This window comes from Bactrocera dorsalis, chromosome 2, assembly GCF_023373825.1.
Source record: "Bactrocera dorsalis isolate Fly_Bdor chromosome 2, ASM2337382v1, whole genome shotgun sequence".
Classification (NCBI taxonomy): domain Eukaryota; kingdom Metazoa; phylum Arthropoda; class Insecta; order Diptera; family Tephritidae; genus Bactrocera; species Bactrocera dorsalis.
Window position 1 is genome coordinate 105,830,070 of NC_064304.1, and position 23,920 is coordinate 105,853,989.

At 38.7% G+C, this 23,920-nt stretch overlaps 3 protein-coding genes across 11 annotated transcripts in view; 2 read left to right on the forward strand and 1 right to left on the reverse strand.

The window, feature by feature from the left end:
* Window positions 1-6,043, forward strand: part of LOC105227067 (mucin-5AC) — a 39,128-nt gene extending 33,085 nt beyond the window's left edge. For all 4 annotated transcript variants that reach the window (XM_049447256.1, XM_011206234.4, XM_029550536.2 and 1 more), the window contains one exon: window positions 1,358-6,043. In XM_049447256.1, coding sequence (XP_049303213.1) covers window positions 1,370-4,129 — 2,760 coding nt within the window. In that variant the 5' untranslated portion in view covers window positions 1,358-1,369 and the 3' untranslated portion in view covers window positions 4,130-6,043. The remainder of the gene's footprint in view (window positions 1-1,357) is intronic.
* A 520-nt stretch (window positions 6,044-6,563) lies between these two features.
* On the reverse strand, window positions 6,564-7,386 carry LOC105227065 (metallo-beta-lactamase domain-containing protein 1). Its single transcript, XM_011206233.4, has one exon. The coding sequence runs from the start codon at window positions 7,311-7,313 to the stop codon at window positions 6,633-6,635; it is 681 nt and encodes a 226-aa protein (XP_011204535.2). The 5' UTR covers window positions 7,314-7,386; the 3' UTR covers window positions 6,564-6,632.
* Window positions 7,387-7,615: 229 nt separating this feature from the next.
* On the forward strand, window positions 7,616-22,576 carry LOC105227064 (8-oxo-dGDP phosphatase NUDT18). Of its 6 annotated transcripts, none has more exons than XM_019990598.3 (3): window positions 7,616-7,719; window positions 21,139-21,428; window positions 21,491-22,576. In XM_019990598.3, exons 2-3 carry the CDS (start codon window positions 21,152-21,154, stop codon window positions 22,261-22,263), a joined length of 1,050 nt encoding a protein of 349 aa, XP_019846157.2. In that variant the 5' UTR covers window positions 7,616-7,719; window positions 21,139-21,151; the 3' UTR covers window positions 22,264-22,576. The 6 variants fall into 6 exon arrangements, with proteins under 6 accessions (XP_019846157.2, XP_011204532.2, XP_029406393.2 ...); XM_011206230.4 differs by having other exon boundaries at window positions 7,646-7,758; XM_029550533.2 differs by lacking the exon at window positions 7,616-7,719 and adding an exon at window positions 15,787-17,392.
* The last annotated feature ends 1,344 nt before the right edge of the window (window positions 22,577-23,920 follow it).

Here is a 23,920-nt window from a genome sequence, read left to right on the forward strand (position 1 = left end):
AGCGCACATTTCATATGCGCTGCATCGAAGGGATGAAATGGCAGCAACTTCCACCACCACATTAACACCGATTGTCGTCCTCTGAATATCGCTTGGTAGCGCAATGCCTTTCGTTAGCACCACCGTCAACGTCACTTTCACAGGCGAAATGCACGTGCAACCCCGGTGTATTTGTATTTACAGATGTGCGCTGAAGCAAGCACTGAGTCAGAGTTTTTAACAGCACAGAAAAAATAGAAAAGGGACGCATAAATGCAGGAACCGGGATGCACCCTTATGTTGTATTTGTTGCGTCGCTATACATGCGTGAAAATATGGGTCCGGTTTGGAGTATCTGCTTGTGTGCGCGTACGCCGGATAAGACAGCATCAGCGACGACGACGACAAATGTCTGGCTAAGTGTCTGCAAGCGACCAGTTGACAGTTGGCTGCTGTTTCCTGCGTCTCCCTTGACACTTTTGTGTGTGTGTAAGTGTGTGGCGGAAGCTACGCTTTGAGAATAGCGCTAGCAGGCGGGTTAAGAACTCAAATGTGGAAAAGCTACAGCCCCAGCAGCAACATGCAAGGCCGGTACTTCATGGAAAGCTGAGCTTGGTGAACATTTTTGGATACGCTTTAGATTTCTAGCACTTCTAGCGAAGGAGAGAGAGTCTCTCAGAGCTTCTCTTAACTGTAAAAAGTCGCATAAACGCTTCAAACCAGTATTCTAATCAAACAATCGATTTTATACAGTAAATTCATGGTTCTCTGTTCACTTTTTGTCCCTCCCGCTACTTGCTATCATATCTACTCACATTTAACGTAGTATAAACTCTTCCCCTTAACTTCGCCATTTGCTCCGAAAATCTCGGAAGTTCGCACAGTGCGAGATTCTAATATAAGTGTACACTTTTCTGTCCTGATTGTCTTTGTCTCGGTTTTTTTAATTTTAAAGCAAGCGGACAGGAGTTGCAGATAAGTTTCGCTTTAGCGCGTCAGGATGTGGCACAAACCGGCAGCGTGAGCTGAAGAGTTGAGGATAGAGTTATAATAGTTTGTGTAAGGCATTTGTATACATTATGTAAGTCTTTTTATACCGTTAGAGTGAGCACGGTTTTAAATTTGTTGCCATTGTTTAGCCAAATTTGTGAGTTGAGTCTTACAGAGACGTCACAATGATGGGGTGAGTGGTCGCTTATGTTGTGAAGAGACACTTTGAAATATTTTGTGCGTTATTTGGTGTTTGAATTGAACTTTTCAATATTTCAAATGAGTTTGAATTGAAAAGTGCTTAACATAATTTTAAGGCTATGAACAATACAATAATAATACATTCCTCAATCAGAACTGATATTAAACTCTCTTCTATTGCTTACAGGTTAATTCAGCAATGGGTCTACAAGCTACAGCCGCTACCAAGCGGAAACATGAGATTACATTCGAAGCCAAGGATGCTAATACATATACCAACAGTCCGCCACCACTGAAGACAGGCAAATGGTCAATTAATAATAACAACTACATCGAAGCCATTGAGGAGCATCAACTGAATGGCAGCAATATTAAAGATACAAACGCCAGTTTGCGCGCACTAACGAGTGCAACAGAGAGCACGAAAAGCACAACAACAACAACAGTGAATAGCAATAGTAATAGTATTAATAGCAGCACTAACGGCCTCAATAGTATTAGCAATGGTAAAGAAGTTACTAAAATCGCTGAACACACGAGCGCTCCAACTGCAGCCACCACAATAGCAACATTGCCCTCCATGGTCGCCACGCTGCTGCCAATGTCCAGCGAAATGGCTGCCACGACGCCATTGCCACCCACCTCCACCACACCCGTACCAGAAGACAGTATTGCCAAGTTGGAGGAGGTCGCGGCCGTGCCCTGTTGTGAGCCCTGGACTAATGCGGCGACAGAACCGGTCGATTGCATTTCCAAATTGCAGGCTGTTGCAGTGCCGAGCGATCCATGGGGTAGCATTGCGACACGTTCTACTTTGGCGACAACACTGCTCAGCGCCGATGAGTTAGATGATGACGATGATGATTTTGAGGACGACTATGAAGAGGAGGAGAGCATAATACCGACATATTGTCCACTGCGTTATCATACTTTTCCACCGCCACCAGCAGCGAACACGACAACGCATCAACAACAGCGACTTGGCAGTTATGCACCCGCGCCGCATGGTTATGGCTCGCGTCCCAACTACTACTCGGAGCCATATCCACAACAGAATTGTTCACGTACCGGCAGTCCGCAACATATGCGTATGGCTGGCAGCAATGGTTTCACACAATGGCAGAGCACAAACGGTCCCTCCGGTGGCGGTCAGCAATTTTATGTGCCACCCGAAGCGTCATACCCGCCGCCACAGCAACAGACACCACAACCGCCACAACAGCAGCAGACTATACGTTGTGCAGAGAATGGTAAATCGTATTTGGAGTTGGGCTGTAGCAGCCCGCCGCCCCATGTGAATAGTTCGCCTGTTGTGCCACCACCGCCCTTCGGCAATCTTCATGTGACCGCCGCGAATCTCGACGCGCGTCATCCTTTGAAACGTTGCTGTGATGGGCGTGGCACATGGTGCAATACAAATAAGAATTGCTACAAGGATCTGCGTCTGAAGATACGCAACCTATCCATGTTTAAGTTGTCGCGCTTCCGACAAGTATCCGAACAGTCACTCTATCGCTCGGTGCTGATCTGCAATACACTGAAACGCATCGATCGCGAAATCGAAACAGAAGCTAAGGAGATGCATCAAGCAGCGGCGCAGGCAGCGGCCGCACAACATCAATACCATCAGCATCTGCATCCGCCGCATCATTTGCAGCATCACTTAAATCCGCAACAGCCACCGCAGCAGTTGTTGGTGCCACAGCAACCGCATACCATGCTGCATCAGCAGCACCAAGACTATGCGCCGCCAGTGATAAACTGTGCGCGTCTCGCCAACATGGACTATCAAGTGCAACATCAACCGCCAACGCTGCTGCAACAGCAACCGGCACAGCACTTCGCACAACATCTACCACACTACCAGAATCAGCAACCTGAACGGCTCGACACGCCGCCACCATACCTGAGCGCACCCACACAACACCTTCAGAAACCCACAAGCGGCGGTTTTACACTCAACAATAGCATTAGTAGTATTAATGTAAATAACTGTGATTCTACGAATGGTGCAGCGGCAATACACCCTTTCGACCATTATCCCTTCCGGGAATCGCAATCTGGACGCGCAACGCCATTTCCCTGCCAACCGCTAATGTCGCCGGCGCCGCCTTCAACAACACCAACCCCAGCGACGACGCAATCGCAATTGCATACCGTTGCAACGACACTTAGTGCATCCAATACAACAACGGCAGCGCCCATGCAAAACGCTAGCTCAACGGCGGCATTGACAAGCGCGCCCAGTAGCATTAGTACAACACCACAAGTAACTACCGCCACGACGTCCATTGCCACCACCGATAACAGCGATTCTGGTTACGCGGACGATGATTCAACACGCTCCATCAACTGGAGCTCGGTGCTCAGCTTGTCATCACAATCCGCGTTGGATCCACTCAACAACAACGACCTCTTCGCCATATTACCGCCTGCGTTATCGATAACCAGCCCAGCCACCGCGACACCAGTGCCCGTAACAGCCGCTTTAACAACGAACACCAGCGCGTCGGATAGCACAACGCAAGCATCGGCTGTTGCCATTAGCGGCACCTTCACCACCGTGCAATCCACGTCGGCCTCCAGCAATAGTGCCAACGCATCAACTACCAGCAGTAGCAGCAATAGTGCAGCATACAACACATGTACCTCTTCGTCGACGGCAACATTCACCACGCTTTCGACCATCTCCTCGGCGACGCATTCGCTCACCTCATCGTATGTGAGTAGCATGAGCGCTAATGCAGCGGCTGCGTCGGCATCCTCCACATGGGAGTACGGTTTTCTCGATATGGAATTCGGTTTGGGCTCAGAATTCACTGAACTTGTGCCCAGTTGTAAACTGAATTCAGATGAGCTCTTCAAGAGCAGCCTAACACCAGTGGTGGCCGCATCACGTTATTCCTCCGTACATGACAATGAGCTGGAACAACCGGCACACATTATGGTCGGCAGTTAGTATCAATTGTAAAGCAGCGAAACAATGCAGGAGACGTGGTGCCGAGCTTTATATTACTGTGACGGCGGTACGTACTGCAACGCCAACAGGTGGCCTTGCTGGTGTTTATGACCGCTAATTGGGGTGCTGGGCGCATGGTGCCCATGGAGAACAAGGCATTCATTGTGGCGAGTAGCAGGCGCGCTAAGCCACTGAGCAACAAGCAGCGGGAACACATAACAGCCGAAAATATGTGAAAACACATTGTACGAGCGTATGTGCATACATAGCAGCAATGTGGGAGTGAGCGCAGCGCTTCGGCGCTGTTTTACTAGCATACATATACATATGTACATACATATATTTATTAGAAATGTAAAACCATATATGTATGTATGCTTCTTTGTATTAGCAATTTTACTACAAGCTAAATTAATTCGCTTAAGTATGAAATGCTCAGGTTGTGAACTTTTTGTTTAAAAATTGTGAAAAAACTGTATGTGCAGCAAGTAGGGAGCAGCAGCTAGGGCGCATAGTTTGAAAAGAAATTGTCGCTTTTGCCATTAAAATGTACTTATTTGTGAATTGAAAATACTTAAGCTATCGCTAAAAAGTACTTAATTTACTATGTTTTAAAATACATAATTGCTAAAAGATATGTTTATACCTTAGCAATATTTTAGAGGCAAGATTTATTTTGCAAATATTGCAAATGTGTAAAATATATCGATAATTGATTTTTGTTGGTTTTATTTGTGAAATAATTCGCGCATATTTTTATTTTATTTTTGAATTAATTCATTTTCTTTAAAAGATATTTTAAATTATTTCCAATTACAATATACATATGTATGTATATACAAAAATTTCTTTCGAATTATGCGCCGAACAAATGCAGCTCTTGAAATCTTGTTAGAATAAATTGAAGAGAAATTATATCTTTAATTTTTTTTTTCAAGAAAAAACTCATGCTTATTGACTTTTTTGTGCAACTTTATGCTTTAAAAAGCGGTTGCATTCAAAACTCAATAATCTTTCAAAACAAAAAAATTTTAATTATCTTTTTGGACACTTCAGCAACTCAATTGCGTTAAAAACTTTTAACATTTTGGTTTCAAAAGTTATTTTGTCGTATGTGTCTAAGCAGAACATAGACACATACAACATTATAACTTTGAACTTTAAAGTTTTACATTAGTCTAAAATTTTACTTATGTATTTTGTTCATACACAAACATTTATTTACGTTTTTAACGTTTTTTCACTCAAAACTAACTGTACTACATACTCGTAAGACACTATAGGAAAACTAGCTGAATTCTAAAATGTATATAATAAATACATAAGTTATATATGTATGTAGTAAATAAATTTTATAACTATGCAAATACATATGTACGTTACATTGTATGTAATAAGATTTTGGCATAATTCTTAATATGTAACTGCGTTTATGCAAATAAATAAAATGTAAAGTATCTAAAGTAAAAATTCAAAAGTCAAGCTAATGATCAAGAAACGAATGTGAAATCAACTAGAATATATTTACTACTCATGTGTATTTTAAATCATGTGAGACTTACATATAGTTGTAATGAGTTCTTGTGTATATGTATCTATATTTAAAGACAATTCCTTGTACAATACATAAAAGGTTATGTTTTGGCATTTACTATGTCACTACAAGTGCGAATTAAGGAATATGCAGATCTTCATGATAATGAAGAAAATTATTATTATTTCTATAGAGTAATGCTAAATATTATTAAAGTATTTCATAGTTTAGGCATAAGTATTAGTATTTTTATTTGTAAATGGAACAAATATTAAGAAATAATAATTATAATGTTTTATAAAAAGAAAGTATAAAAAATGTGGTGACCAAACAAGCAAAAGCATTGCAAATATATGAAAGATTTGTTTTTTAAAATTTAACCATTTGACTTTCATTTAAATGGATTGCATTTTTCAGGAGCGTATTACACGTAATTAGCTTTATAAGTTGTTTTACTAATCAATATCTAAAGTCTATTTGAAGGAAATCTAGGATCTCCCGTGTTGTTTCGATGGAGTCAGACTATAGGGAAAACGAGTGTTAGATGAGTTGCTTTCGATCTAAGGTATATTATGCCATATTTGGCATTGAAAGAGATGTCATGGGGTTCGACAATTAATCAATTTGTTCGATCAAGTGAACTGAAATGATAAACCCAACAAATTGGTTCGCTAAAAAATATCATGTTCCCTTAAACAACGAATTGATTAAATCAATTGGAACATATTCCTTAAATCTTTCGAGAAAACAATTTTAGCTTTTGAGGAACTTTTAAAGGGTATAATATTCACATATTCTATAACAAAATATCTGATATCTGATTAAGTTCGCTTACTCCAGAGCTACTCGCTGAAACTATATGACAACCAGGATGTTGTAAATATAACTAAAAAATCTTACTAAATTTTCTAAAGCTGTCATGCATTTGTTTTAATAAAATCTTTAAATATACATCGTAATGTTAAGCGTTCATTTAGTATTGTTCGAATTCACTTGTTGTCGCAGTAGTTCTCGCATATTTTCTGTTACGGCAAAACCCTGACCATGACCTGGTATTATATAATTGCACATCTCAATCATTCGTAAACGTTGTATTCGCTGAGACTCCGCATTTTCACTACCTGCTTCCAGCCAAATGGTTGGATCCATAATGTCCTCGACACGTTCGAATAAATCACCACAAACACCTACAACTTCCCCCAGATTAGTGCCTCGCACCAATACCGACACACAATTCAGTGTATGGCCTGGTGTGCGTACCACGACCACATCATCCCCACACAATTGAAAAGGTTCCGAATCACCACGGGATAATGGGCAATCTAAATACTTGTCACGATTGGAAACACAGGCGCCCATAAAATGCCATTGCGCTGAACGAAAGAGATAGTTACAGCCGGTATGATCGGAATGACCATGTGTACAAACAACAACATGTATATCCTCTGGCTTGAGCCCATGTAAGTTTTGCAGGGCTTCGGTTAGTCGTTCTCCATCCCAGGCGGTGAGTGTATCAACGATAATGTTACGTCCATTTCGTGTACGTATAAGAGTACAGGTGCAATTGGCACGCATGGCGCTGGAATCATTGCTATCCGGTCTGGAATAACCCGTGAATAAAATATGAACATCATTTTCTTTAATACTCATTATAAGGGGAAGTGGTTTCAGAAATATTATTATTTACTAGAGTAAAACACCATCTGACGTTTGACAAATTCAATATAAATAGTGTCGCTGAATAAACAAATTTATCGAAACTTAATTTATCGAACTCTCTTCAGAATTCTGAAACTTTTACATATACATTTAAAGTATATATAATTTTAAATTAATAATATACCTATACATTATTTAAAATTCTATTTGTTCATTAAAATAAATGGAATTGCATAATTAATTTCAGATTTCTTTTTGTAATGATTGTCACATATTCTTGAAAGAAGCTTACTCGATAATAAGTCGATATATGCAGATAGTTTCACCCACATACCTATCATCAGCTGAGAGTTTTATTGACATTTCACAAAAATAAACAATCCCTTGCAATTGCACGGTATGTAAAAACTATATAGGATAAATAAATAATCAAATTGTAAGTATATAATTTGTTTAATAAATTCTACTTTTTATAAATTTACAGTTAAGATTTTATAACATACGTAATTTGCTAAAAAAAATATTAAAATTAAAGAGCTTATGTGAAATTGTGCGATTTAAAAAAAAAAAAACAACTTGCTAAAACTAAAACTACTGCAAAAGTGAAGTGGTAAGCGTTCCAGTGTCCTTTATATGTATACAGTTGTGAAAACTTAATATATTTTTAGACTTGTCGCATGCCGCCCCATAAACGTATGAAAAGTTTACTGAACGAAAGTGATGCAAAAAACAGTAAGCGCCGAATACGATGTCTCACAATAGATGTGACGCCATCACATTTCCATGATTGGCTCTAATTATGGAAATGCCAGAACGCTATTTACTTTTATTAAGTAGGGGCATGTGACAAATCGTGCTACCAACATACGATGAACTCTTTTTACAATGTCTCGAACAAAAGACCCAAGCGAATTTGTACAAAGCAAGGCAAAAATACTCCATCATCGATGCTATTGAAAACATATCATACATGAAACATTGGAAGACATCGGTGCTGAATGCTGGAACAGTGGATGGTATTTTTGTCCGAAGGTAAGCTCAATGTGATGTTTGCCGATATTAGAATAAGAAATTAAAAGTATTATGTTTTTTTTCAGATTGGAAAAGAGCCAAGACATAATTCATAAATAGCCGATGAAATAACACATATTGAAATGCAGATGAAGAAGTTTCAGACCTGTCAGAATACTGCACTCCGGACTTCGTAAGGATGCATCTTGATGCCTTCTATCGAGCACCTGCATAGTGAGGCCCATATGTTCCCAGTTAAGGAGAACTCCTCTCCAGATAATTCCTGATGGAATGCTTGGAGCGAAACCGCCTCCTAGGAACATCAAAAGGTCCTCAACTACGTCGACGACATCAGACAATACGTCGACCAGACTTCGGACCCAACAAACTTCCGACAAGCACTGACCGCAATTCATAGTGCAGCTATCAACACCTTCACCGATTTCCTTCCAGTGAATGGCATACTCAGAGTCAAACCACCACCCATTGCAGACGAAGAGCTCGAGTGGCCCCGAGAAACGGGAGTGACCCTTGCGCAGTTTCGTTCTGGATACTGTAGTAGGTTAAACTCCTACTCATCTAGAATAGACCCCGACGTATTCAATATATATGGCCTGCGTGTAATGAGCCTCCGCATGACACTGGCCACGCCTTTGCCTGCCCCACCAACCCAACCCATTTGACACCTTTCTCCCTTTGGTCCGACACCGTCGAAACAGCACATTTCTTGGGCCTTCCTTCCTTCGACGACAACTTAGCTGATCGCTGATATGACTAGAGATGATATAAAAGAACAGCTGCCGAAAGCAGATTAAGCGAAGAAACAGAAATACTGCTAAAGTCCACACAGCAAATCAGTGGATCTAATTTTGAGAAACTTCGGTTCGAAAAGTCTACGGTACCATCAAATAAGAATGGAAATGATGGAAACATCTTTGCAAATACTGGTATAAAAGGAGTTGGTGATGAGATATCTCATCAAGCAGCAATAATCGAATTTCATCAAACTGAAGCCTTCAGTGAAGTTAAGCGTAAAACTGCACAACAATGCAACAATTATTACAAAAAAGAATAGCAACCAAGTGTAAAAGACTACTTGAGATAAGATAGCAGTCTAAATTTGTACAGCTAAATAGATGCAACTATGTTGTTGTTGTATCTGCAGAGTACTACATTCCTCAAATAATTTTGAGAGCTGCTGCCGTTTTGACAGTCATTGGAAGGATAATTTCCGGATTGGTGATATCAGGCGTAAGAATTCGGTCCTTTTGATTAATGGAAAGGAAAACCTCGTAACTCCCGGAAGCACCATAGGGAATTTTCATTGAATTATCCTCAAATGATTGTTCGAAATTGACGTCAGACAATGGAATTAATAGCATATGTTCAAAATTAAGCCTCTATCCCACCGATATTTATCGCCTAACCCTCTTCCCCACTAAATCTACAGGGCGAAAGAGTACAGACTGGACTTTGATATCACAGTCGATCTAGTTAAAATTCCTACTTTCAACAGCCTTAAGGTTTTAAACGTTGCACTTCACAAGTTGCTAGCCGGCAGTATCTGGGGAAAAGTTAAAGAAACGTTAATGGCAACCTTCAGGTAATATGATTGCAAGCTAAGAAGCTTCAGACGTGTCAGAACACTGCAGTCCGTACGATAAAAGAATGCTTCTTGATAGGTCTCGTCGAACACCAACATAATGAGGCCTGCATGCTTCCTGTTAAGGAACACAACGTACTGCATTCTAAGCAATTTCTGCGATGTTTTCGTAAAAATCTGCTTAAAGCGGAGGTGCCTACTATGAGCACCAAGAGGTCATTCCTTGATTATGTTGATGAGATTGAACAGACTACGGATGCAACTAACTTTAGACATCTCTGACTATCATCTACAGTCAGTTGGAGTATTTAACACATTTATCCACTCCTTCCTTGTGAATTACATACTTCTGATTTAACCAGTACCCATGGCAGACGAAAAGCTTGAGTTACCCCAAGAATCTAGAGCACCAAATATACTTATGTCCAATGATTACAGACATGCTTCTAGCTCCCTTTTTGGATGCTCATTGAACCACACTCATTTTTCTGATTCCATCGAAATAAAACGTTTCTGGCCCCTACCGTTAGATGACTTCGATGGCAACCAACTTGAATCTTACAACCTAAGCGGGAATTAGATAATCGATACAACAACAACAACAAAATGTCGAAGAATGCTTGTGGTGACTGCGTTCAACTTTTTTAATAAAGAATGGATTTCTTTTTTTTTTTTGTTATAAGGATTTTTTTAAGGCAAAAAATGGTACTATACTATTCCACGGTATTCGGGCCTCCGTGACTGGAAGGAACCTGGATTTTTTATCCTGCCCAGGACTTTCACCTCGACAGCAAATCTCCAATTACTTTAGCCTTAATTAAAAGCTTGATTATTGACAATTCGACGCAACTTCTGGAGCACCGGCAACTATAAAAATGTTTTGTAAACATTGAATAAATAAATAAAAGCTCAAAATCATATTTACAAACACCCACTGGTTTATAAATCACATCATTGCTGCGTTTGTGGCGAAGAAACAAATTTAAAATTCAAGCAACTAACAACATCTTCACGAATAACTATTTAAAGCGCATGAACGAGTTAAAAACAATGCGAAACTCGCACAGTACAAAAAGAATTACAAAGAGATGTTGTCAGCAACGTGATACTGAAATGCAATGCAAATCAGTTCGGCGGTCTTCTTCGATACGCGACGAGCTAGCTGACCTTGACCGCCAACCGAGATTTGTGCACGACAAGATATACATATGTATGTTTCTTTTTTTATAAAAGTATAAGTAAGCCACAAACTGTTGGCACGCGCAACACATGTGAAAATTACATTTCCATGCGCAGTTGTGTGTGATTGCGGTGAAAGTGAGAAATTCAGCGCATTCACTGCCAATTAATGTGATTGTTAACTTGCTAAATACTCCACTAGAATTTTTTTATTATTCTTAACAGTTGTGTGCGGTATTTAATTATAAAAATGAAAATATTATTTTACTGTTCTTGATTTTATGCATTTGTCTACAATTTTACCCAACTCACGTTTATAATTTCTAGAGTGCCAATCAGTTTGAACTCTAACGGGGAACGTGCAGAAATGTTTCTATACTCTTGCAACATGTTGCTTCAGAGTATTTTAGTTTTGTTCACATAACGGTTGTTTGTGACACCTAAAGCTAATCGAGGTACTTCAGAGTTATATGTAGATAAATAAATAATCCAGAGGACGATTTAAATTCCAATTGACTATACTTCCGTTGTTGTACCGGCAAAAACTACTCGTGATGTAATCTGGAAGGAAGGTGCTGAATTGACAGTGCGGGGTATAAATCCAGGTCCGTTGTGGTTATTTAGGCTCAGGTGTCCACGGAACGATCTGTCTCATATAACGGTTATATTGAAAACTCCTAAAAGTGCGTTAACTTAGTAAATAAATACGTCAAAGACATTAAATTTTACATCCGAGATGGTACGGAAGGGCTACATAATACTCAATGTAAACATTGGACAGTAGCCTTGAAACCCTCCACTTTTTTGCAAAATTTAATATCTCAGGAACTCGTAGACCAATACTTCGTAACTAAATTCGGTGTATAATATAATCATAATATTCTTATGTTACGATGTGAAAATTACTAAAATCAGGCAATCATCACGCCTATCTCCCACAGAACACTATATTTTTCACTAATATGCTCAGTATTTATACTATGAACAGAGTATATTAGCTTATCAAGAAGTTTGTTACACCTAAAAGAAGACGTCCAAGACCCTATAAAATATATATGTATGTACATATATAAATAATCAGCATGACGAGCAGCATCGATATAGCTATGTGCCTCTGTCCGTGTGTATCTACATTCAAGCTAGTCCTTCAGTTTTTGTGATATCGATCTAAAATTTTACACACGTTCTGTTCTTTCTTATTTGTCGAAATCGCCGCTATCGGACCAATATAGCATATAGCTACCATACAAACTGACCGTTCAGAATCAAGTGCTTGTGTGGAAAACTTTTTCATTTGACGAAATATCTTCAAGAAATTTAGTATGGGATATTATCTAAAACAATAAGTGAAGAAATCGCTAAGATCGGACCACTACTACCTATAAATACCATTCAGTCGGTCCGTCAAAAACGAGTTCTTATAAGGTTATATTTAGTATTTGTGAAGCTTCCGTGTAACCGAAGTCAACATTTTGTTTTTGTTTAAATTTCATTTAAGTTTATATCACATACATATATTACATTTAAGTTAATTAGTTGGTTTAAATACATATAATTACTCGTATTTGGGTTGTAATCCATTCCCTGGGATTTGATCTTTGCACATTGCAAGATTATAAAATGATTGGTTACACGCGAAACTTAGCACCTCCTTACTTTTTATTTTTACCTCTTGATGCTTATATATGTATGTATGTATGTATGTAGATACGTATGTATACGGGTTATGCATACCTTAGAAAATAATTGCTACAATTTATAGCTTTTCGAGTCCGTTGTAGGTACTCATAAAGCGCATAGAAAATAGAATCATCAAGTCTACTCAACTAAGCATAACTAGTGTTTATACGCTTCAATTCATTATTTAGCGTTTTATTATATTTATGTATATCATTGTGGTTTTAACCGAACTTTCCTTTTATCAGTGAATCGAAATGAATTTTTTCGTATTAAAATTTCGAATTTCTAACAATTCCTTTCTACCCTTTACTACTGTTATAGAAAATGGAAATAATATATTAAGATTTGCAAGACTCTCTTGAAAGCATATTTCACAGTTGTAGGTATGTATGGGTTAATATAGGAAGGTAAGCATATTTTGCCGCATGCCGCTGTATCTCATAGACGCGCTTTAATTAGAAACATTTATTGTTTAAATGTCTTATTTTATTAGTTCAGAACTCTGATCGTACCGCAAGACTCACACATAGCAATCATTAAAATGGTAACCGCGCTCAATCACCGTGACCAAGCAACGACTGTCAAACCAGTAATCTAACTCTGCAGAGAATAATTATTTCAATTAAACTACAGTGTTGTGCAAAAATAAGATTAGTGCAAAATCGAGACAAAGTGGTTTCACAATATCTGGGCGGTCCGTGGTCGTAATGTTGGCAACTTCAGCAAACCCTGAGATGTCTTGAAAATTTGGATCACCCAGGCTCCTCAATGTTCAATTTATTGTAAATGAGTACGTCAGGAGTTGATGATTTCCGTTTCCAGAGCAGTTGGGTCTACGTAACCTAGTTCTTTCTCTGGTCAAGGACCGTTAACTTAAGAATCTTTGCTTTAGAGGTTATATCCACTTGTGAAAGTCGAAAAATAAATATTTTGAATTGTTATACATATGTACATCAGATGTACAAATATGCATATATGAGAATCTTCTTCTTTGTTGGCGTAGTAGTTGCTTCCAAGTTTACAACAGCGCGCCAGCCGTTCTTCCTTTGTGCAAATTGGAGATTCCAAATATAGCCAGGTCCTTCTCCACCTGGCCTTTCCGATGGAGTAAAGGGCTTCCGGTCCTCTGCTTCCCGTCGAGTACTGCCTCGAATACTCTCAGAGATGAAGTTTTCATCCATTCGAACGACATGACCTAGACAACGTAGCCATGGTCTCTTAATTCGCTGAACTATGTCAATGTCGTCCTATTTCTCGAACAGCTCGTCATTCCATCGACTGCGGTATTTGCCACCTTCTCTCGAAAACACAGAACGCCGACTCATCACATGTTGTCATCCCCTGCACCATAGAGCAGGACGGGGATGATGAGTGACTTGTAAAATTTGGTCTTTATTCGTCGAAAGATTACTTCAAGAGTTATTCTGCGTTGGATTTCGAGGCTAACGTTGTTGTTGGTGTTACTGCTGGTTCCAAGATAAACGAAATTATCTACGACTTCGACGTTATGACTATCAACAGTTTTTAGGGAGATGACCGGAGATATTTCCTCGTGCCCTCGTTCACTACCAATCCTATTTGTTTCACTTCCTTATCCCTTATCATACTGCAGGGAGTCGCTTTGTCTAAACCCTCGTTTGGTAGGAGCTTTTGGTATTGCTCATCGTCAGTTTACACAGCCGCATTAGTTTTTCGGGGATACCAAATTTCGACATAGCGGCATAAAGCAAATTCTTCTTGTGCTGTCAAAAGAATCGACGAAGAATATGCGATGTTGAGGGGGCTTATCCCACGGTAGTTCGCGCTGAGAGACCTTTTTGTGGGCACAGCATACTTAAATTACAATCTTCGGGCACGCTTTCGCCCAACCATATTCTACAAAGAAGTTGACGCATGCTCCTTATCAGTTTTTCGCCGCCGATTTGTTGTTCTTCAGACGGGTAATTGCTATTCGAACTTCTTCATGGTCGGGAAATAGAACATCTGCTCTCCATCGTCATCGATTGGGAATCGGGTTCACCATCTCGTGATGTTATGCCTTCACTGCCATTCAGCATGTTTGAGAAGTGTTCCCTCCATTACTTTAGTATGCTCTCAAGTTCCCTGGATAGACCCCACCAAATATTTATTACTTCTGTAACTCTCTATACAGTATACATCTTTCAGAATACTTATAGAACAGTTTATTCAGGCAATATAGTAAGAGATCTACATTTTCTTTAAATTCCGAAGTATAAAACATTTTGTACACGTTTGCAACTAATTAGCTAACTTTTCATTAGAGAAAGGGAATCAAACTCACAGGTGTCATCTGAAAAATTACAAAAAGAAACAATGGTACAAAAGAATTCAAACAAAAAGGTACAAATACCTTCTATTTAATTTCTGACTTCGCATTCCAAGCTGTCATTCGCATACTCAGCTCTCTTCTCAGTCATTAATTTGTTAATATTTCGAGTAAAACACACACGAACTCCCATGACATACATAAGTACATATATGCACAGATCAAAACAAACTGAAAACTTGTTACCAAAGCACAACAGGTATTTACATATATACATTCATATGTTGTTCACAACAACTAAATACTCCACTAACCAACCAAATAACCTGCTAGCCTGTGATACTTTAGACTCCCTTGTAATATAGTTTATTCGCTTACAACTAATGACGGCTTGCCGATCGCATTTGTGGAGCTGCAACGAGCATAAGTAAGTCATGTGTGTATACGGTGGCTTCTGATAAATTGGTTCAGCTGAGATTTACCACTTTTTATATAAATTTAGTATTATTCAGTCTTCCATATTTAATGGAACCGGTGAAAAGGGGGTTCTTTTATTTCTAACGATTTAAATATTTTTATTCGTATCCTCCATTTTACACATTTTTTATACCTAGACCATGCCCGGGTAGACTTTAGTTCCAACAGTGATTTTTCTTACGACCTCTATTGATTTATAAGGAATACAAGGACTTAACTAGAAAATATCGCGTTGTGAATAAGTTGTCTTAGCGATGAGATCTTGTTTCGTCATCGACTGTTACTTGTATGTCATCTACTCCTTTTTTTTTGAGTTTTTGCTTTAAAAGCTCAAAAGCTTTCCAAATCGCGAATTCATAAATGAAGTTTCTCGAAAAAACTATTGCTCTATACAATAGTACTATCATACTTTATACTTGTACTCCATATAAATCACGTTTGGGAGAGGAAAATGTTTTTAAGTGATATTTTATTTTTTTAGAAGCCCAAAAGCTTTCCATATCGTGAATGCACAAATATGTTCTCCCTAAATTCTATGATTTATGTTGAGTTTTTTTCTAAAGCGTTTTTTATAGCACATAATTTCGCAATTATCACAATTAATACGGGAAAGCAATTATTTTCTTTGCACTGCTTAGAGGGGAGGTGAAAATATATTTTTTAATAATGTTTGTTTCCTTAAAAGTTCAAAAGCTTGTTAGCCTGAATTCACAAAACCTTTCAACAAACCAAATCGACTTAACCTAGACAACCGAATGAATTGTTGAGATATTATCGCGCTCTGTACAGGGCACTGCAGACTCAGGAAGCACTTGTCCATAGTCTCTTTCGCAAACTGTCGGTTCTGTTACATGGAACAGGAAACCCCAGAACACTTGATTCTGGATTGCCCAGCAATTTGCAGAAACAGCCTAAAGGCCCTAGGTTCCATCTAAATGGAGAGGGATCGCATCACCTCAGTCGCGCTAGTTATATCGTCACAACAACCCCCACCAAAACCCACAAGACACCAATAAAACAATAACAACAAATCATTAAATTTATTTTCTTATTGTACTTTATTATTTTTATTGACTCATCAAATTTCTTTTACTTATTTACCTTCATGTAAAATTAATTTAAAAATGAAGATTAGTATTGGTGAAACCTTCAAGGAGATAAGGTGTTTTATTTAACGAAGGAACATAGTAACATAACTCGCTCAGCAGGCTTCTGGAATTGTTCAGGATGCTGGACCTTGGAGACCATATGTGATATAGGGGAGGGCACAATACAGCGTAGGTCGCGGTGCAAAACCTCAATTTTTTTACTATCTACTACCTTAGGAGACCAAACAGTATTTGTAGCACCTCCGGAATGATATGACAAATGGAATGAAAAATGTTGAATTTTATAAAATATGACGTCACGTTAGTAGCATTCTCTCTGAGAAATTAAGCGACATGCTATAATAAGAAAGCATTTGAACATGTGAAGAAGCGAAGAGCAGCTTATAAAGCTTCTTCATATGTGCACATAAGACATTTCCATAGCAAATTACAACCGGTATTTTACACTGTTACCCTATGCCAGCAGCAGCGCTTGGTGAAGAAGCAAACAAACCGCATAAACAATTGGGGAAACAGTCACGATTCAACATTGTACCGTGTCTCGCGCAGAGCGCGCACCGCAGTGAACCAATACGCGCAATAGACGGCAAAACTTCGAAAACAAAAAGTTAACAGGAATTATTAAAGTCACCCAGAAAAAATAAAAAAAGAAGGAAAGAATTTATAGAAACAAAAAATTAAAAAATAAATTGTGCTACAAACAACAAGAACAACAGCAAAAGCGGTGGGTCTGCATGTAAGTGTTATGTGTGCATTGTTAGCAAAAAGACGTTAGCTACGAACGCGGGGCATGCCAACGAGTTCGATTGATTGTTTTGGTGCGATGTTATTTGAAATTTGCATAAGAAATACCAAACATTCTACAACAAATTGTGTGGGTATAACATTCCTGCGTCTAAGCTTACCTGCATACCTGCGCGCTTAAGTGTAGATGTATGTATGTGTGTAGGAGTTGTCATAATTTTTGAATTTTTTGGCAAGCAAATTTTGATGTTTCTGCTGTTTGAAAATGTTTGAACTGAATTTTCATTTAAACACTTCGTTTTGTGTGAAACTGCTGTGGAGAGGTTACTGGCCGCTGGTTTGTGCGCACTTTCACATATCCACGTACATACATACAAACTTAGTGAAAATTGTGACAGTCACATCCTAATGCTGAGCGACAGACTTTGTCGTCCGTCTAATGACTTTCTTCTTTCACTGCGCAGGCGCACGTACGCGGGACGCGCTATTCTATAACATGTTGTTTCTCTATTTTCTTACGATTTTTTTTTTGTTTTTCTTTTCCTACTTGCATTGCTTTAGCATTTTTTGCAATTTTTTTGCATCTTTTTTGCTTGAGTCACAACGCAACATGCTGTCGTGCTGACCACAACTGCCTGCGGCAAGTGTTTACAAAAGCTCTGTCATCCAGTCTGCTGAGTGCTTTATTTACCGCTTCGAGACCATTCACATTGCAACTGCATCCGCTTGCAACAGTCTCAGCTAAATCGCTGAAACCGTAATTATCGTTAAAGCCACAAATAAACACGCTAAACGCGTCTGTCTCCTATTTCTTTATAGCGCACACGCAGCATGCAGTTACAACTCCTGCAGCAGCCAGCCCCTGCCAACTGTCACATATTTTGTTTTGCCTCACAACTCACCTTTGTGTCCCTCCTCTGCGCACATTTGTAATTTCTCAAGCTTCGTGTGTCAGTGCCACTTTGGAGTCACTACTTCGTTGTTAATGGCAGTTTTCTTCGCGTAACTGTTGTTGATCTCTGTCGCTTTGCTGTGCTCATCATTTCTATCTTTCTTCTCAACTAATTAGTATGTGCACTCACCACTTGTCTATAACCATTTAGTGAAATATATCTATAGAGCATCAACTTCGACACTTCTTGTAATCATCACCGCCATAATTGCCGCTTATTCTACTTACTATTTTATCCACCTCCCATACGTTCTTTATATTGTAATTGGTTATATTCTCAAATTTTCGCATAGTTAAGCGTGTTATTGCCGCTTGGAGGCACTGAAAATAAGGCGAAGTGTGTCATCTCCTCTGCGTTTTGTTTTTGTTTCCATTTTTTTGTAATCACTGCCTCTTTCTTTAGTGTGTTAATGTCATCTCCAGCACGAATAACAAAAAAAAACAGAAAAAAAATGCTCATCATTATATGTATATTATGTAAATATATTTATAAATTTGTATGTTAATTAGTTTGAGACTAGTTTTAAGTCAGTTAATGTTCGCTTAACACGAGTCGATTGCTTTAGTAATTTGTATTTCACTCAAAATAAAGCGTGTGGATTCGACAAAATTGATCAAAGTGCCGGTTTAAACCACCTCGAAAGAGCCGATTAGAGCAACATTTTCACGAAAGTATATATATAGTGAGTGGTATTGGAAATTTTTCAATATTAGTCAGTGCAGGTATCTGAAGGCCAAATAATACTCAAAACCTTAGTATACATATTTACAAAATTACTATTTTATCGCTGGAGAGCTTAATGCAAAGTCGACATCAGAATTACTGCAACGGAATCGTAAACACTACTTACATTTTCAGCCGCCGGCCTTGTGTTTACATCGTTATCACTGATCACTTTGCTGGTGTCCATCTTTGACAACTCAAACTATACTAGGCGAAGCAATTACAAAACTGCCAGAGAACTTTTTCCAATACGAAATCGTTCTAACGTCTTACCCTGCTTACCCCGATCGCATTTATACAAACCGACATACGTCTATTGGGAAAATATACTACATACTATACATATGTATGTATGTAAGGTTATAAAATCTATCTGACCAGAGATCGACAAGCCGACAATTTCTTCGGAATTTGGCAATTGCCTTAGACAATAAATTTCTTGAATATATCTCGGCAAATGAAAAAAGTTTTCCATACAAGCAGCTATATGCTATAGCGATCCGATCTAAACAATTTCTTCGAAGATTGCATATCTCGCCAAATAAAAATGCTTTCCATATAAGCATTTATTTCCGATCGTTTAGTTTGTATAACATCTATAAGCCGTAGTGGTTCCGAGCAACCTTAACATCCTTATGGAGAGAAAACAACGTGTGCGAAATTTCATATCGATATGACAAAAGCTGAAGCCCGGTTCGTGTCTATACTGACGGACAAACTGACGGGCTAATAGACTTTCTAAATCAACACAGCTCGTCATGCTGATCATCTATAGTATACATATATAATTTTCATAAGGTTGGCAAACTTTATATACCTTGATCAGGGTATAAATATGTCTCTTGTATCCACTCAGATAGAATCAACAAGAAAGTAAATGAGTTGTCCAAGATAGGAGTAGTATGGTATAAGACAATTCAGAGAAACAAATAAAAGGTGATCCATTTCGAGGTTCCTTACTTTTTTAAAGAAAAGAAACTTCAAATTTAATGGGGAATGTTTGTTAATATTCACAAGAACATTCTTTGGCATTTATTATTTGAATTTCGATTGGTAACTGTCGAATGACATGGGTGACGTTTTGCACCAAGGTCTGAATCGAAGCAGGATTGCCCGCATAGTTTTTAGATTTTACATACCCTCACAAAAAAACGTCTAAAGATGTGATATCAAATGAATTTAATGGCCAATCGACCGGCTCAAAACGTGAAATTATCTGCTTACCGAAGTGTTGTCTCAATAAATCCATTGATTGATGCGATGCGCGGAAAGTGGCGGCATCTTGTAGAAGCTAAATATCACGAGCTTCAATTTCAGTCATCAAATAACGGTCGGTTCTTTGGAGAAATAGGGACCGATGGTTCCAACGGTCTACAAACCACGCCAAATCGTTGTTTTTTCTGGATAAAATGCCAGCTCTTGAATATCTACAGGTTGTTCTTCGTTCCAAATGCACCAATTTTGCGATGTCGCTTGGGAAGATCGAGCGGCTTCAGTTCTTGCACGAGCTGTATTTTGTTCGCTTTCAATTTGAGATCTCGACGTAAAATGCGCCAAGTCGTTTCATACGTCACCGAATCGACTCTCCAATGCGTGCAGGACGTGATCTATTCGGTCGAATATTATCCCATAATGAATGTTGAGTCTAAAAATGAGTGATGGTGTTACGAATAGTACGTCAATCACGTCAATACGTTAACCATAAGTTGAGCGAAGCGCCCGAAACCCATTCGTTACAGAAGAGTTGCCAATTTTCTCATCCAATTTTTATTCTTCAATGCTTCGCCGATTTCCCATAGTTATAATAAAATAATTTTGCGATTCACTGCTGTGTTATTGTGCTATTCAGATAATAATTTATAAAAAGAAAATTTTGTTATTCGAGGAATGGATTTTTGACATACAGTTCTCTTTCGGTCTCTCAAGGTAATTTCTTGCAAGCATATAGAACCTATTCAAATTAAATTTGGGATAACGGGATGGGATATTCTGATAAATTTCATTTCGTTTTACAAATTAAATATTTGAAATAAAATAATTTATTTTCTAGCCTGCGCTTCAAAATGCCCCAAACCAACTCCCACAATGCCGCCGACAGCATTGAGCAAAAGCTGCTCGGAATTCTCGCTGCTCAAGATCTGGGCGATATAACGCAGGAGCTGTGCGATTTCTCACTCGAAGAACAAAATGCCACAGCCGAGGCGCAGGGCATACAACCAAGCACCTCCGCAGATTACATACCTGTACTCGGAAAATCGGTGACATACATAGTCGCTAGCGTATTGTTCAACGAGAGGGATGAGGTGCTCATGATGCAAGAGGCTAAGCAATCATGCGCCGGTAAGCAATCATGTATGTATATTTACCGTGATAGTATTGACTCTGTAATATTCTCATTCCAGGCAAATGGTATCTACCAGCTGGGCGGATGGAAAAGGGCGAGACCATCTGCGAGGCTGCTGTGCGTGAGGTTTATGAGGAAACTGGTCTAAATGTTGATATCACAACTCTATTAGCCATCGAAGTGGCGGGCGGCTCATGGTTCCGTTTTGTGCTCACCGGTCGCGTCACAGGCGGTCAGTTGAAGACACCCGCTCAGGCGGATAACGAGTCATTGCAGGCAAAATGGATCGGCAGACTGTCTGAGTTGCCGTTACGCGCTAATGACATTATAAATTTAATCGACATTGGCCGCTCATATAACGAACGCAACTCATCACCGCAGGCACCACCCTATCACCCGGATGTTTTGCCAACAAAGTACTCACATCACAAAAATTATTTGCGTGTCGTCGCGGTGATACGCAAACGTGCCACCAATTCGTTGAATGTGCTTGTTAGTGAAAAGAATGTGCATCATTTCCCCACGGTCGAGGTGCATCCACAGCGCAGTCTTCACTCGACGCTACGCAAATTTATGATCGAGCTATTCGGCGCGGAGTTGCCACAACATCGGCCCCACGGCATTCTCAGCGTCGAACACTGTCCCTCGCCAATGCCATACACGAGCGATGGTATTTGCCTGAATGTGTTGGTAGTATTTCGACCGCCTTTAGAGGAAGTGGCGCTTATTGGCAAATGTACATGGCATGAGTTGAGTCGTCCGCTCGAGGAGAAATTGGGGCGCATACTGTCGAGCAAACATTCCACAATCCCTTTGAATGTCATACGGTAAACAGATGCGTTGGTGTGCTTGGGGTTACGTTTGGGGTCTGGATTCGGGAAATGCAAGTGAGCAGGATTCAACAAAGAATAAAACAAATAATTAGGTGTAATATTTGCGCACATTATTAAAGTGAGCTAAATTACAAACAAACGTGTTTAGTGGAATCTACGGAGCTGCAGTGCTGCGCTACAACTTATACTACTTATTTGCAATAATATTTATTTTTTAAATATTTTGATTTTATATACACCAATCATTGTTTATTAAGTTGCTGTTATACAAATTTTTATGTTATAAATAAAAATTTCATGTTAACTACATACTCACGTCGATAACAAGTAAGGAAAAGCTATGTTCAGGTTCATTTTAATATATGTGTACATATTATATATAACACTGACAGACACATAATGTTTGTTAGAAAAAAGAAGATCATTATAAATAGTATATGGCAGTTGGGTTAGTATCGATTAACATATCACATACTAAAAAACAATTCATATAGAGTAAAGTTCGAAAATCTTGGTAATAGTTATATAGGGGCTAGGCCAAGCTTTCGCTCAAATTTCAAACACTGTCTTACGTTCCCTCATTTTCATTGAGATAACTCAAATATACTACGAGTATATGCGATACAAAGGCACCCGGAAGTTCAATTATCTTTTTATTATGTATATAGGGGCTAAGGGAAGTATTGGTCTATTTCAACGCTTTTTTAACATACAGACACACCATTGTCAGAGAAGTATTATCCCTTAATTATAATTATATATCTCATACATTAACCGATATTTTCGATCAAAAATCAACTATATAGTACTTCCAAATATTCGGTACCTAAGGAACATGCATGCGCTTCATCAGGATCGGGAAGGACCTTTGCGAGCAGTTCGATACCAAACGAAGTTTCAGACAAGGCGAATGCCTATCGTGCAACTTTTACTCTACTGCTGGAGAAAATAATTCGAGCTGAAGAAATAAAGGGGTCAGTAGGGTAATATCGCCCAATTTTTTGCCATTTTTGTTTTCATAGAAATTTTTATTCGACAATAGAACTTTTTTCACATATCATGAAGTATATCGTGGAATATACAAAACAATTTTTTCGGAATTTTTTTATGACATCTGTCGGAGAAATGGCTGGGTGAATGAGATGCGTTATTACACTGGCGAACACGATTTCTCATGTTTGGATCATCTGAAACACAAAAACCCAAATTATTCTTCAAAAGTACGTGAATGGTTATCGTCCCTTCTAGAATCGTTGATAAATGTTGATAAATAAAAAAGTAATTAACGTTTTTTTTTTAATTTTCCTCTTGTTTTTTATATAAATATTGTCATAACATTGTCAAAATAAAATTATAAAGGGACGATAGCCAGGCATTTTGTGAACATTAAAAAAATTAAGTAAATCTGTTGAGAAAATCGACCGGAATCATGTCCGTCAGTTTAAAAAAGTTTGTTTTGAGTAAAACGTGTTTAAAGTTTGAAGTGTGCACTCCGAGCGCTCCGAACGTCGGGCGGTATTATTATTTTGGGCTTTTTTCGAAGCCTTCCAATGGTAAAGTGGGTTTCTACATTAATTCTAAGGGTATAAAGGAACAGAAAATGCAAAAAAAAAATTGGTCCAAGAACTACTTATGCCCCCAAATACCTGAATATT

Coding starts and splice junctions, on each gene's coding strand:
- LOC105227065 (XM_011206233.4), bottom strand. CDS start 7,313: ATGAGTATTAAAGAAAATGATGTTCATATTTTATTCACGGGTTATTCC.
- LOC105227064 (XM_019990598.3), top strand. CDS start 21,152: ATGCCCCAAACCAACTCCCACAATGCCGCCGACAGCATTGAGCAAAAG. Junction 21,429..21,490: donor GGCTAAGCAATCATGCGCCG/GTAAGCAATCAT, acceptor TTCTCATTCCAG/GCAAATGGTATCTACCAGCT.